The sequence below is a fragment of the Carettochelys insculpta genome, chromosome 19 (genome assembly GCF_033958435.1).
Source record: "Carettochelys insculpta isolate YL-2023 chromosome 19, ASM3395843v1, whole genome shotgun sequence".
NCBI lineage: Eukaryota > Metazoa > Chordata > Testudines > Carettochelyidae > Carettochelys > Carettochelys insculpta.
In genome coordinates this window covers 14553242-14568899 of record NC_134155.1, presented here as the reverse complement: position 1 = coordinate 14568899, position 15658 = coordinate 14553242, and the positions used below count along the sequence as shown (strand labels likewise).

Genomic DNA, 15658 nt, shown 5'->3' with positions numbered 1-15658 from the left:
GTAAAGTTCAAACATTTCACAAGCAGAAGGGATGTATTTCTTTCACAGGCTATAATTTACCCCTGACTGTTTCAGTGCAGTGAACACTTCACACATAAAGTCTCAATTTTGGGAACATGTACCTAGCGTTTCAGATGGTTTAGCTCAGTTACTGTGTTGTGATTGTGAAAGGAAGGACATAGCATGTTTGAGAAAATAAGAACTATTCTGAAACAGAGCCATTTTTCAGGGTCAAATAATTTTCTTAAAATGTTGGCTTTTACTTCAAATTTTGTCCTGTTATTGCTATCCTTGTTTGTTTTGTCATGGACTTAGAAGTGTTAATGCCAAAAATACAGCAAGAGGAACTTGGGCAAGATTAGAAAAGATCACCTCTTGCTCCCCCTGCAAAAACCCTCCCTCATCCAAGAACCTCTTCTCACTAGGGTACCAGCCCACTACCCAGGCAGGCTGAAGAGGTTCATAACAGTTTGGATGTTTGAATGTTTCTTCTGTCCCAGTTGTCCAAAACCGCTCAGGTCTACCCATCACTTACTGTGCCAGATTATGGCACACGGACAGACCATTGGTGACTCATGGAGACTCTTCTAGTAGGGGCTGTAGAATGAAATATTTTAAGAAGTTGGCACTGAGGGAAGTGGATCGATAAGAGAGATTCCTTGTGTGTAGATTTTGTCCACAAACTTGAGCTACAGAATGAAAAAGTTACGATTTTTGGAATGTGTTGCATGTTCTGGAAAGAAAAGACAGCTGCAAAAAATTTTAGTGCTAAATGTCCAGGGTGGTATGTGCCAGAACGGGAACTGGGTGTCTGCAGTCTTAATATGTTTTCTTGCCTTACAAAGGAATTAACTGTAAATAGCTTTAGGTGAAGGTGGAGTTCTCTACCTGAAAATCAGGTGAACAAATCATTTGCATCTGTCTCTGATCTTCCCTCCTCCCAACCCCCCGTTTGCTTGTTCAGTCCAAAGGGCAGAACAATGTCTGTGCAGGCTTTGAAAGGCAAATGTCAAATGCAGGTTGATTAGTTTTGGGTGATCTTGGAGACTCTCCAAGCCGGTAAGTGTAATTAGTAACAAGCTTAACCTGTATCTCTCCAGATTGTACATTAAGGCTACAACAACTCAAGCTAAATTGTACAATGCACAAACACAAAGCAAATAAGACACAGAAGTTGCTGATAATTTAGCAATCTTTCAGATCTAGTTACCAAATACTGCTTATCTCTATTCAAGGTCTATTTCGTTTTTTTAGTGAGCAACACTTTTATTTACGAAGAGAAATCTATATGTATCCAACTGTCAAACTTTCCACACATAGGATCAGTTAGAGCCCTTTTTAACAAAACATTTGACTTTTGTATAGATGTTTTAATTGTATTTTTTACACCATTGCTATATATAACAGATTAGAGCTGTCTGAAAATTTTTCAGTAGAACAGTTTGAAAACTGAAATATTTGATATGAAGATCTCTGTTTTGATGAAGGTGGATAGGAAAACATCTAAAAGATTTTTTTAGACTCATTTTATTTTGAAAATAATGTTGATTTTAATTTCATTTAGACTGCATATAATAAACAAAACTTCACCATTATCAAAACTAAACAGTTTTTTTCTAAACAGAAGTTGTTTAATCTCCATTCTATGAGTTAGTCTGAAATTTCCATTATTTTCTATATTTTGGAATTAAAACAAAATTTGAAAAGTTTGGAACTTCCTTTGGAATAGAAATTCCATTTTCCAACTACCTCTGTTATAAATGAATGGCAAAGCTTTCATTGGCAGAAGAAAATGGCATTTCTGTATAGGATGGTATGTATGACGTGGTATTGAGAAAGCAAATAGGAAAATGTTCTTTACCCTTTCACAAAGCACAAGAATTAGGTGTTACTCACTGAAATTAAAAAGTAGCAGGTTTAAAACCAACAAAAAAACTATTTCTTCACACAATGAATTCAACCTATACAACTTGTTGCCATGCGATGTTATGAAGGCTAGAAGTGCACTTGGGTTCAAAAGACAAATAGAGAAGTTCACGGGGAATAGCGCTATCAATGGTTATTAGCTGAGATGGGCAGGGTTGCAGTCTCTTGTTCCTGGTGTCCCTAAACCTTCAACTGCTAGAAGCTAGGTATGAATAACTGTGGCTGGATCACTGAATCAGAAGATGGACTCCTTGGCTGGTTGGACAATTGGTCTGAACCAATATGGCCATTCTTTTGTTCTAACCCTTTGGTTCATCCATACAAATGCTCTTTCCAAGTCAGACAGTGGCCATGTCTACATGGGAAGATGTTGTCGACACTGTGATTATCAGAAGAGATTTCCTGGCAGGACCTCTGTAGACTGATTATGTCTTCACAAAAAAGCAGAGAGCGGCCAGACTGCCTGGCCCTCTCTTGAGAGAATGGCTGACCAGAAGGTCTGCAAATAGGGCTGCCCGCTGAACTGGAAGCCCTGCCTGTTGTCAAAAGGGCACCGGAACATCTACACAGCTGTCCTGCTGGCAGAACACTGTTGAGAGAAGCATTATACCTGAACACAGAGAGGTACAATGCTGCCGGCGGATGTGCTAGGTTTTGTCGACAAATTGTCAACAAAGCACATTTTACATGTAGACACTCCGTGGGTTTTTCCAATGAAAACCCAGTTTTGCCAGGAAAAGCTGCTTGTGTAGAGGCGACCACCATGAATAGATAACTCTGGACATCGTACAAGTTTCTTTCTTTTTTTTATTCACAGATAGTATCTGTTGGCTTATGGTCATGAAGTCCAGGGCCCACCATGCAGCTCTTTCATCAATCTGTAAGGGACAGTGAATGCTGCACCTTTGAAGTATTGCTGTCATTGCATGGACAAAGTGCAGAGACTATGTAAGCTGACGAAGGCCAGAGCAGAACAACAGGGAGGGGCCCAGCTTACTATCAGCATTTGAGGACTCAGATTCTGAGGCCAGGAAGGAATCATTGTGATAATCTGTTCTGAACACCTATACACACACACACACACATATATATGTAAGATGCAGGCCATACAACTTCCCCAACATAATTCCTTGAGCAAATGGTTCCAGTGATGTACTGTCAGCCACCTTAGCTCAATGAGCTGCTGTTTCATTATACTTTTGCATGGGCCTGATTCACCCTATGTGGGATCTAAGCAACTCATATGCCTTTGGTGAGGAAAACTGTATATGGATTTAGGTGGAGTTCACTACAAGTTGAAACTCTCTCGTCCAGCACTCTGTCATCTAGCAAAAGTCCTCATCTAGCAGTGGCTAGACCAGAGAGCACCTGGACTAGAGAGCTCCAGCTTTGCAGGGCCAGAGTGGAGCCCCGCTGGTGGCAGAGAACCCCACTGGCAGCCTGCTATGGGGAGTCCCAGGTGCAGCCCCATGGCAAGGAGCCAAGATGGGGATGGAGCCCTGCCAGGATCCCTGCAGGGGGAACCAGCCCTGCTGGCACCCCCACAGCAGTAGGGATCCCAGCCAGTGTGGGGGGAGCCCAGCAGCCCCCACGGGGGAGCCCTCCAGTCTCCCTTTTATGTTCATCTCCTCATCAGTATATAGCTCTGCCAGCAGTACGCACCACATGTTGCACAGATCTTGCCAATTCAGTGTTTTTTTTATATAGCAGCTTGTTCCAAATGGGTTCTCCACATAATTCTAGTGAAGAAGTAGTTGGTTAAAATTATGCATATGAAAAGGTAGCTCTACTTTTCCGGCAGATGCAAAATCCTGCAGCCAGCAGGAAGGTTCATAGCAACAAAGAGGGATGTGGAAGGAGTGGTCAGAACACTGAAATTTTATTTGGCAGAATGTTTGGAATGAAATCAGAGTTTTTCAATTTGCTTGAAACTTTTCAAAATTTTTGACAAAATATTTTTGAGCCAATATGAAAATAATTTAAATTAAAAAAATGATATTTGAGGTGCTTCCCTTTTTCTTCCTTTTTTCCAAACAGTAGTTTTGAAACTGTTGATATGAATCACTTCAACCAATACTGCCCCAGAAAACTTAGAATTTGAAAATTTGAGAAAAAAATTACATAATTCAAAAAGCTTTTTCATCGGAAAATTGTGCAGAGAAAGGTAGTAGTTCTAGTTGTGGATAAGAGGATAAACATGTTCAGGAGACTAAACATGCAAGTGAGGGAGTTTTAAGGGAAAATCATAATTAGATATTTCACAGATTGTTCACTGGCTAACAGTGATTAATCTAAGCTCTTCGGTTATCCATTATGCTGTATGGAAGAATGCTGTATATGTGGCAAAAAACCCTAGGGCTAAAGTTATCCCAGCTTTAACACAGTTGATATCTATAAAGTTCAAGTATCAGAGAGGTAGGACGTTAACGCCTGTATCTTCAAGAACAAGAAGAAGTCTTGTGGCACCTCATAGACTAACACAGTTCAAGAGGATCCAAACCCATTTTACAAAGATTGTCCTGAGATCCTGAACCAAACTTCCCCATATTTTGAGAGGATTCAGAACTAGGGCTTGAGAGCTATTACCCAGTTTGCTGCCTGTTTGAATGCTGAAAGTGATAACCTTGAGAGAAAGAACTTCCAGAGTGTCTCATGAGTTTGTCTTTTGGTTAAACCATTTTAATTCCATTGGTCAAATGACATTTTGCTCTCATCAAATGGAAAAACAATGACACTTGCTTTATTTCTCACAGGGGCAAGCAGGTCTGTCTGAAGAAAGGGGCAATAAGGGACTGCCTGTAAGTGTTGTATGTGTGCTTGTGTGTGTGACAGAGACACACATGCACAGGTGGGGTGTGTGTGTGTGTGTGTGTGTGTGTGTATCTTATCTAGCACCTTAAATACCACCTGGCTGGACTGTGACTGGTATTACAAGTTCTTGTTAGACACAAATACAACATTTGGGTCAGAAGACAGCATCTCTGAAATCTGTGCAAATAATACTGCATTTTAGCACCGCCTTATAAGTACTGTGTGCTGATCAATTGCGCCATACCTGCCCTGGGATCGAGGTGATGGACTTCCTGATCTCAGAGCTCCTTTCCATTTTTTCAGGTCGATCTTAGGGTGAGGTGGCTTGTCTAGCAAAGAGAGATATGAATACTAGGTAGCAAAAGATCTGGGCAGAAGATGGATCTGACATAGCACCTTGGCTTTACCCAGTTGAAGCCAGGGTGGCTGTAGCATCTATACTTATCTGTGTTGTGGTAGTGAATAGCAGACCCAGTTGTGGATCATGACTCTATTGTGCTAGGTGCTGTACAGTCTGTCTCTGCTGCAAACTGCTTAGAGTCTGACCAGGCTGGCTTCTGCTAACATTCTGCTTGGACAAAGAGGGATGAGAAGGCCTGTGGTAAGAGGAACGAAAGCTTCCTCTTGCCAGGGAAGCGGGCACAAATGGGCAGCAATGACCATGGCCCATGAATCAGGGAGGACGTGCTAATGAACATGTCTTGTTGACAGAACAATAAAGCTTCCTGTCATGTTGGAACCCTGGACAGACCATCTGTCCTCCCCAAGAGCAAGCCTCCTACAAGTTCAGAGTGTGGGTGTGGCTAAACCATTGAAATTCCACCAGCAAACCTGAACTCTACAAACTTCCTTCCAGATGGGTCTGGAAATCTCTTGAGAACAGGCTTTCTGACAATAGTTCTGAGACAACCAGCCTGGAGTCCTCTGGAGCAACATGTCTCAAGCTAAGACAGCATTTACGTTGGCAGTTCTAGTGAAAATGAAAACAAGTGGGAGATCCAAGTCAATCAACCCAACCTATGTTCAAGCACCAGTTTGAGTTTGGGTGGAAATGTTGTGGGTCGGGGGAGGGAAGAGGGCTCTTGTTTTCCCTGAAATGGCACTCTCCCATCTCTACTGCTATCTTGCTCTGCTTGAAATGTTTCTGCCATGCCTAATGTTGTTGAAGAGCCAAGCTCTAATCCCAGCCCCCTTACTCAGCAGTTCACAGACCTTTCAGTTGCTCTTTATTTAGCATGTGGTTTAATCTCTCTATGCCATCTGCTGCTTGGGAAATGCAGACGCTTCCTGGTAAGAGGAGTGGGCAGCAGGGGCAGGTCAGCAAAACTGTCACAATAACAGGGAATATTTCTTCAGTAAAAATGTGACAAACGTCTTGTAGAGAAGTTGAGAGTGATGTGGCTAATTAATGGGATTCCTGAGTAGTGGGTCTGGATTTCTCTGGAAAAATAAACTGAGAGGCCAAATGTGTGTGTCTGCAGGTGGTTATTTCTAACTCCTTACTGGGTTCACTATGAAACATTGCTTACAGGGAAAGCCTTGTGATGGACATACAGTTTTGTTGGGGTCCCTGGCTGCAGCAATCAGACAGTCGTTCAGTGCAATGCAAATATCACATAGCTCAGGTCACTTTGGGCCAAGTTCAGCTGTGGTGTAACTGGGTAGCCTTCTCCCCCAACCAGCAAAGCCAGCAGGAGCTGTCACAGCTTAGGCTAGCGCTGAATTTGGCCCCATCTAAAAGAAGAGATGACATAACCTTCAGAAGTTGTGATTTTGGTTTGGTTTCCGTTGATAGGAATTTGAGGGAAGGGATTTGAATGACTTTGGATGTCAAATCACCTTGTTTACATGGAAACTTGTTTATTTCATCTTAGGGTGAACCAGGCAAGAAGGGTGAAGAAGGCGATAAAGGGGCTGATGTAAGAAAAGACTTACTGCTGTCGGATTTTGCTACTGGTGAAAAGGCTGATTACTCTCCTTGCAGCCATAGCTTGTCCTTGTTTTGTGTGCTGGACTTCCAGTAATGTGAATGGGGGGATTGCAAAGATAAGGGCAGACAGTGGAGATGGCATTTATCTTGAACTAAAATATGCAGGTTCAAAAAAAATTAGCTTGATTAGTGTCTGAGCACCCCACATGATTAAGGGCTGTATAGTCTTACAGTACACCCTATGGGAGAAGGCAGTGCTATTATCCCCATTTTACAGATGGGGAACTGTGTCTCAGGTTTAGATTGAGATTTGCCCAACATGACAACAGAGGCAGTGGTTGAGCTGGGACTCTTGAGTCATTGTCCAGTGCCTTATCAACTAGACCATCCTTCCTGAATATCAGATCTCGTATGTAGGAGCATATGGCCCCTTGACAAGGTTTGATTTTGGGGTTTTTGTTTTTTTCAACAGCATGCTCCTGCTTGCCTGCTGATCCTTTGCTTTACCATTAATGAAAGCTAAGAGCATGCCTATACTTATGGGACGATTGATGTGTTGCAGTCAGTCTTCCAGAGTTCAGTTTTGCATGTCTGGTTAAGATGTGGCAAAATTGACCTCTCTGGACCACTGAACACCATGCTGTTGGTGGAGTAAGGGATGTCAGCATGGGACTAAAGAGGCTTGGATTGTACTTGGTAAGTAAGTCAATTCTGATACATCGATTTTAGCTACGTAAATGCTGTAGCTAGAATTGTGTATCTGAAATTGACTTATTTCCATAGTATAGACGTATCCTAAGATATCCGGGACCCAGCCAAGCAAGCGACAACATATCCCCAACCCAAGTTACGACTTAGATAATTTCACAAAATGGCAGCAAAAGCATTGCACGAGACATTTTTCAGTTTGATGGTACAATTCAGTGCAGGGCAAGCTAGGCCTACCCAAGTCATGCTCAGAACAAATTTTAGGTCTGCTAAGCAAGGAATGCAAATAGTGCAGAGGACTGTTGAAATGGGCACAAGCCACACAGTTTGAATCCAAGCCTCATAGTTTGACGATGTTCAGATTTACATGACTAACGGTTTGGCATGTTATGGAAAGAGGAGCTAGCTGAAAATTTTGACTCTGGATCCAAACCTCTCCCAAATTCCAGAGGGCCAGAATATGGTTTGATAATTGAGGCTTTTTGCCTCTTTGCTTTACTTTGGATGTTTTATAGAGACATCTCCCTATTCTCCAGGGATTTGTAACTTGTTTGTGTTTTATGACATCATTACTGGTGTCAGAGGCTGCATTAGCACTGTGGTCTCGCAGGATTGCATTATGAACTTAAATAATGTACTTATGCTGTAGCCATATACTGAGGTTTTGTTTTTAACTTCTTGCAGGGAGAAGGAGTTCAACAACTTCGAGAAGCCCTGAAGATTTTAGCAGAGAGGGTGTTAATTCTAGAGCATATGATAGGAATTCATGGTGAGTATGTCTCAGGCTGTGGCTAAACTGCTTTTCTGGAGAAGTTAACTGTTACTCTGTTCCCACACTATATAACAGACCGAGAATGGGCTAGTTCTAGACTTCTAGAATATGGCTTCTCTTTTCACTTGGCTCCTAAAACCATAGTTAGGAGACTAAAGTGGCTGACTTTCACATACTAAGCACCTGCAGCTCCAAAGGAGTTACTGTGTCTTTACACTAGGGCATGGTATGCCCCACAGACATGTGTCTTACAGATATGTATTATACTCAGTAGCCAGCTTAGCAGCAGATCAAGCCACGTAGTGTTCTTCTTTAAGTAACCTCTGCAACGAAGATTTCTTTGTGGAGTCTTTGGACCAGATCCTCCACTGTTATCAATTGCCGTGGAGCTACGCCTACTTACTTCAGCTGAGGATCTTGCTTTTTAGTATTTGTCATGTCTGATGGACCATAGAACAGTCCAGCATGCACTCTGAAAGGGAGTGCAAGGCAGTTACCCTGCAAATCCAGAATCCAGGCAGATTCAGAGAATGCTGAATTCTGGAAACATGAGACACTTGGTATATGTGTTCCTATTATTTCAAATGAAGCGCTCAGTACTTTGAGTGATTCATTTGGAGCCATTTCTCTCCCCACCACTGCTACAGGCCTTTTGTCAGAAGAGCGGGGGTTCAGATTCTCACAGATCAGAGTTTCCTCCATTGCTGATGTGACGAAGAGGAATCACTTGGTTTGGAGACAGGGCTCCAATGCATGGACAGACATATAGCTTGCTAGGCATAAATTTTTTTCTACAGAAACAGAGCAAGGGCAAAACGTTTTGGAGCTGCTCACCATTATATTCTCACTGTGCCTGTAGAAGTTTGATTGGGGGTCTTGGCACCAAGGCAGATGTTCTTGGCCAAGCACCATTTATGTCTTTCGGGCTGCAGGCACTTTTGTATCCCATCGTACATTCCCTCTTCCAATCTCTCTGCAAGATCCACTTCCAAAGATAAGAATTTATATTTATATTTAATTTGCAAAGTTTATTTCAGTCTACCTAGAGTTAAAAATATAAACATATCAAAAATAGACTCCATGTCAATTAAAGCCTAACCAACCCCAAGACAAGCCAGCGAGAAAGGCCTCCATAAACTGGCTTCAAAGAACTGCCTGGATGATTGAAAATGCATGGTGTTGGATCAGAGAGGGGAAAACAAGGTCTACAGAGAAGGCCCACTCATAGAGGATGTCCTGCTCCTAGACATTGAAATTAATTAACTCCAGCATCTCCACAGATTTCAAATGTTGGGAGACAGTGTCTAAGGTTACTAGGACTTAGAGTAATACAGGCTTTATAGATTAAGACCAACAATATGAATGACACCCCAAAAATAGATCAGAAGCCAGATCTAATTATTGCACAGAATTTGCCATTAATGCTGCTATACAAAGCTTTGTGTTACTTTTACAAAGGGACTTCTTTCATCTTAAATTTCCCAGGTAACTCACAGTTTATATAATGAATTGGTAGTTTAGGCCCTTCCTGGCCATTCCTTCATGCCAAAGAAGCTTGCTGCTGACAGCTGCTTATGTCAAAACCTGAGTCTTTCATTAAATAGTATGGGAAGATTGCACAAGCAGAGCCTGCAAAGTAAAATCTGGTTGCATGCAGTAGTTCCATTGGAGTGAAACTGACATTTATTAAGACACAGCCCCTCAAGATGTGAAGCCACCCCATAATTTTAATCAGCTGACTCTAAGAATCTGACCCAGCTCCCAATGTGGGCATTGAGATTTTTGCTGTTGACTTCAGGGCAGGAAACCCAAACTGAAATACTGTTTGTATGCTATCATTGTCAGACCAGGCGCCAGACGCTGTGTGGTTTTGGAAACCAAAACAACCACCCAAGCAACAAAGCAAAATATACCAACAAAAGCTTTCCCTGCACAACAGGATGGAAGCTCAAGAAAATCAGAATGTATTAACCAGCCCTACAGCACAGAACAGCAGGACACAGGAAAAGCCCACTTTGGGCTGTGCTTATTTCCAGCTAGCTCAGCATAAATCACTATGCACTGGGATACTCACATAAAGGAGAAAGGCTGCCTGATGTAAGCAGACTGATGCTGGAGGTCTGGCTAGGGAGGTTGGCCTCCTGGCAGCGAGACGCACCAGTGTCCATTACTGAAGGCAAAAGGAAAAGAAACGGGGGCATGTAATATGATTGTGCATGTCCAAGAACTTGAAAAGGACTGTGGCCACAGGCCAAGTGTACAATTGGCTTCATAGGGTGGGATCATTGTAGAAAGACTCCTCACTGTAAGAGGAAGCATAGGCTAATGGTGTCAGGAAACAAGACTGCTGGGATTTTTTCCCAGAAGTGCCTAATTAGCTGTGTGACCTGGGGTAAGGCACATCTGTGCCTCATTTTCCCCATCTATAAAATATGCGTAGAGATACTTAGGAACTCCTCCAGAATGTTGAGTCCTAGTGTTTGCTCAATAATGTTTACATGACCCTTGGCATGTCTATTACTCCTGTCAACTAAGGACCATGAGGCACTTTATTACGAATCATATTTATTATGGTGCTCCCAAAGGATCAGCTGTTGACAAAACCCCTTTGTGCTAGGGACTGTTTGAACAAACTAGCAGGCAGTCCCTTCCCCAAAGAGCTTATAATCTACAAATAAAGAGGGCAAGTAGTATGGCAGATGTGCAGAGTGAGATATGAGTTGATGGCAGCGGTCATGTTAGTTCCTTTTCTTTGTTTTGGGAAGTGAGGGGTGGTTAGGAGGGCGTCAGCTTAATGGAAGAAAAGTAAAGGGAGAGAAGAGGAGGAAGATGGGCAGGAACTTTGTTTTCTTCATAATAGATGCCCTTCAGGCTTTCCACCTTGTATATTGCTCCTGACCCTGCTCCTCCTATTAAATAAACTCTCCCATGGTTTTAGATTCTTTATCTTCCGTCGAGCCAGGCTCTGGGCAGGAAGTGATCCTTGGCTCCTCTCTACGAACAAGCCTCAAGATCAAACGTGGTGGGCCCGAGCACCGGCACCAGCCCTATCAGATCCTCGCTTCGCTGCTGGAGGACGGCGAAGCCAAAAGGAAAAGCAACTGACCAAAACAGGAACCTTTGTGCATTCTAAAGCCCAGTCATTGACTAAAGATACAGTAACCTAGTGCTTAACCACAGTGTGCCAAAGGAAGTGGGTAGGAGGCTGCAGGGTTGGCAGGAGGGTTTCCTTGCCCGGACACTGCTGAACTACTACTGCAGAGAATGTCTTAACTGTAGCTACAAGCCTCTTACGAAGAGCAATTCCTCTCCCCTCCCCCACCCCTCACTTCAGAATACACCAAAGAGCTGGTATTCTTAAAGGCTATCCCTGGAAATAGATACTTCTTAGTCCTCTTGTAGGAGCTTGATGCTTCCCCTTTCCAATGATTTGTTTAAAAGACTGCATAACTGACCCAGACATCATTCAGTTATACCCTTGCTTGACTCAAAAGCCCTGAACAATATTTTGGTAGCATCTGGTGATTTTAAACGTGTATTTTTCATACTGTAAAGTCCAGTTGAATATACAGTTTTCCATAGTCTACTAAAGCCATGAAAATGTTTCTTTTACAGAGCACAGCAAAAAGTTAAGAAAACTGATCATTTATTTGACAAATTTCATCTCTTTGTGAAGTGCCATTCAACAACTCATGGTTTGTCTAAGATGTGTTGGTTATACTAAATCTTTGGCTTTCTGGGTGAAATTTAAAATCAGGGAGTCGGGCAGTGTTTGGTTTTGCGAATGGTGTTAAGGTTACCGTATAGTATTCTTTCTGTTCCCTGATTGCATGAGTCGCTCACTGTCAGATTTTTGGTATAAACAGTTACAGAATGTAAAATTGCTTTCCATGCATATTCAACCATAAAAGATCAAAATTCTTTTTTGCAAACCTTTGTAGCAAACAAGACAAAATTCTATGAAACTATGCTCAGAGCGAACACAAAATAGGTATAAACACAGCCAAGAATTAGTGTCTTCTTAAGAACAAATATACAAGGAAAATGTTTTGCAATATTTACCCAGCATTAGGTCATAATCCAGAAATGTCAATATAGTTTTATTTCTATTGTGCATATTTTTAAACGCATCCATCATCTCTTTCTGGTTTGAATCTGGATGCAGTGCGCTGGCAAAACCTAGTAGGATTAGTATCTTGCCAGGGGGTTGTCTTATGATCTTGCAGCTAAACGCACAATCATTTTACTTTTTGTAATGGCTCTTATTCTTTTTGGGATACAGACTTACACTGTTAAGAGGCTGAAGAGAAATTTCACATTGGACAAGTTAGTATTACTCATGTAGCCAATCAAGTTACTATTTTAATAGCAGGAATGAATGGCCACGCTACTGATAATAGGTTGCAGAATTTTTCACTGTTCAGTCACTGGTTCAAATCCTTTCCAAGGCACTAGTGAACAAATGTTGTGTCTTTGTTACTTGATGGCTTAAGTAAATTCATAGCATCATTCAGGCTTGTTTCTAATGCAACATGTTTGAAAATCAAAGAGTCACCTTTTTAATTCCTTAGCACCTTTGTTGGCAACCCTGACAGAGAAACCAAGACCTTGAATGGCCCACAGAGACACAAGTATACTCTTACTGCTAATGGTGGTACTCTCAGGTCAGGACAGAGGCATGTGGAACACCAACAACTGGGGCCTTGCACTACCAGTGGATGTTGTTTGTGCCTTGAATAAGAGGTTCATGCTCTAGTGCTTTGTGTCTGACTCAGATGAACACTAATTTTAAAAAGTGTGTTTGTGTTATTTCTGTGAGCATATGCACACACATACATACACATACATACACACACACACACACACACAATCACTTTATCTGTATAGATACTTACTACTGAAACCCATGTACTCCAAGTGGAGCATAGGTCATCTACAAGTCTCCTCCACTTCACTCTGTCTTGGGACAAAACTTATAGTTGATGCTGGCTACGTCTACACTAGAAGCATCTGTCGACAGTAATGTGCGTCAACAGAGAACACAAAAACAGATCAACAGAGCAATCTGCTCTGTCAACAGAAAGCAGCCAGGCTGCCCTGCCCTCTATTGACAGAATGGCTGAGTGGAACCTTTGCAGAAAGGGCTGCCCAGTGAACCAGAAGCCCTCTTTGTTGACAAAAGTGTCTACACTGCACTTCTGTCAGCAGAACTCGGTCAACAGAAGCGTTATTCCTCAGATTTTCGAGGGATAGCACTGTCAAGGCAAAAGCAGAGTTCTGTTGAGACTCTGTCCTCGAAATGCTCTGTGTGTAGCCGTTCCCTGAGTTATGTTGACAGAAGGCCCCTTCTGTTGACAAAACTCTCTAGTGTAGATAGCCACCTGTTGTGATTTCGAGGATAATAAAATAAGGTCTTAAAAAGTGATGTTAGTTGCAAACCCAATGCTACTGTGTATGTAAATAATTCTGCATGAGATCAGTAGCTTTTAGAAATTGGCAGCCATCTCTCAGTCTAAATATGAACGTGAATGCACAGAGCACAACTGTAGCAAGGCAGCTGGTAGACAAACAAGGAAAACCCTTTGAATGAGTCTAAACATTTTTCTTCTCCTCACTAACAGAAGTGGAATAGACCTGTAGAAAGGTCATTTAAACCATAAAGTCTTGTCGAAGGACATCTGTTGACAGCATGACCGTGCCATGCTTGCACAAGGTTTGTTGTTTAACTTGTCACGAGTTTCCTTTTAGAAAAAGATAACATTGACTATAACATGTTTTTATAATTCTGCCCCTGTGTAGAAATTTATCAGTGGCCGGTTACTTCTGTTACTAGTTAACCTGAGGCCCTATTCCCTACATATTACCTGGCAGAATGCTAACTATTCCTGTATCTAGTTAATAAGTGTTCAGGAAATTGATTCCGCAGATATGATGAGAAATCACAATTTGATCAAATGATTTACGCTGGTCATGCTGGTGTGAGCTGCATTTCATCAGATCGCTAGGGAAGAGTTTTCCCCATAGCAAGATTTCACAGGCAAAGCCAATCAACCTTCCTACCTGATCTTTAAATAGAGAAATATCAGTATTCTGTTTTGAGGATCCCAGGGCTGTTGGTTATAACTGGGAAGGGGAAGAGGTGTTATGCAGTGGGTTTAATTTCACTGGAGAATTTGGAGTCTCCCAAATGAGTTTAAGGGGCAGGGTGTGTTCCACTAAATTAGTCCTTGAGAATTAAAGAACAGTTGCCTTATTTTGATGAGTAGTCTCTTTGGTTGATTCTCATTTGACTAGCTCTTTGGGCTTTAATTAAATTATTCAAAACAATTTAGTGGCAAGATGAAAAAGTTAATTGAAATTGTTTGCAATTTAATCCTACCAGACTGATTCGTTGCCAGAAGGCTGGTTTAGGTTCAGACTGTAACATCATTTTAATTACCAACGTTCACAGATTTCCATACAGACCTATGTACTTCTTCCCCATGCGTCTTGTTCTGCTCAACTACATCTATTAATGTGGTACTGCAGCTTTAATTGTGATAACAATAAGACCACATAGTGTGGACACAGTCATTGGACTAACTTTTTAAATTTCTTACTGTTAAGTCAATTAGACCACACTGTGGTACAGTCTTTGTTTTAAAAGTTAAAGGTGAACATAGACTCATTTGTTGATATTAATTGTATTTTTGACTAAATAAAGAAACCTAACCACATTTTCCATCTTAGGCTGGATACTAAGATTCATTTTAGCCTGGGCATATGCATTTTACCATCTCGTTATAATTTAAGGCAGTGGACATATTTCAGATGTGTGCTTATTTAGAAATATACTGTAATTGAAGTATTAGTGCTTTACCTTACATGCATACTGTGCAATACAATAATGTGTTCATTTGCCTGTGTTAAGACTTCTGTGCAATTTTTCAAGTAGCTCTCTGAATTCTCGTACTTCTAAATTTGGATTGGTGCTGATATAGTAAAAAAAAAAACAATTTTCCTTGCCTTGACCTAACCAGAAGCAATGTCGATGTATTGTGCAGTAAAATACGTGTAATTTATGCATCCCAACTTTCGCGAGTGGTCTGGTACCCTCATAGGCCATGTCTATACGGCACTCCTCTGTCAAGACAGGAATGCACATGAGGGAACCTGAAAGTGCAAATGAAGTGCTAATTTACAAATCTCGCACTTCACTTGCATAATCTCATGCGGTCACGTTGTTGGGAGATTTTGTTGGGGAAAGAAGCCACGTAGATGGGGTTCTGTCGATGAAAACCCCCTTTGTCAACAGAACTCTTATCCCTGAAAAAAAAAGAGGGATTAGGGTTCTGTCAACAGAGGGGGTTTTTGTTGACAAAACCCCATCTACATGACTTCTTTTTCCCCACAAATCTCTCCCAACAATGTGAAAGTATGAGATTATGCAAATGACATGAGAGATTTGTAAATCAGCACTTCATTTGCATTTTCAAGTTCCCTCATTTGCATTCCTCTCTCAACAGAAGAAT

General features: G+C 41.6%; 1 protein-coding gene across 4 annotated transcripts in view; it reads left to right on the top strand.

Annotated features, from left to right (window-relative positions):
- Nucleotides 1-15304, top strand: part of COL26A1 (collagen type XXVI alpha 1 chain) — a 225221-nt gene extending 209917 nt beyond the window's left edge. For 2 of the 4 annotated variants that reach the window (XM_075014018.1, XM_075014016.1), the window contains exons 11-14: nt 4680-4724; nt 6612-6656; nt 8060-8144; nt 11086-15304. In XM_075014018.1, coding sequence (XP_074870119.1) covers nt 4680-4724; nt 6612-6656; nt 8060-8144; nt 11086-11252 — 342 coding nt within the window. In that variant the 3' untranslated portion in view covers nt 11253-15304. The remainder of the gene's footprint in view (nt 1-4679; nt 4725-6611; nt 6657-8059; nt 8145-11085) is intronic. The other 2 variants (XM_075014019.1, XM_075014020.1) reach the window with 2 other exon arrangements.
- Nucleotides 15305-15658: the final 354 nt, after the last annotated feature.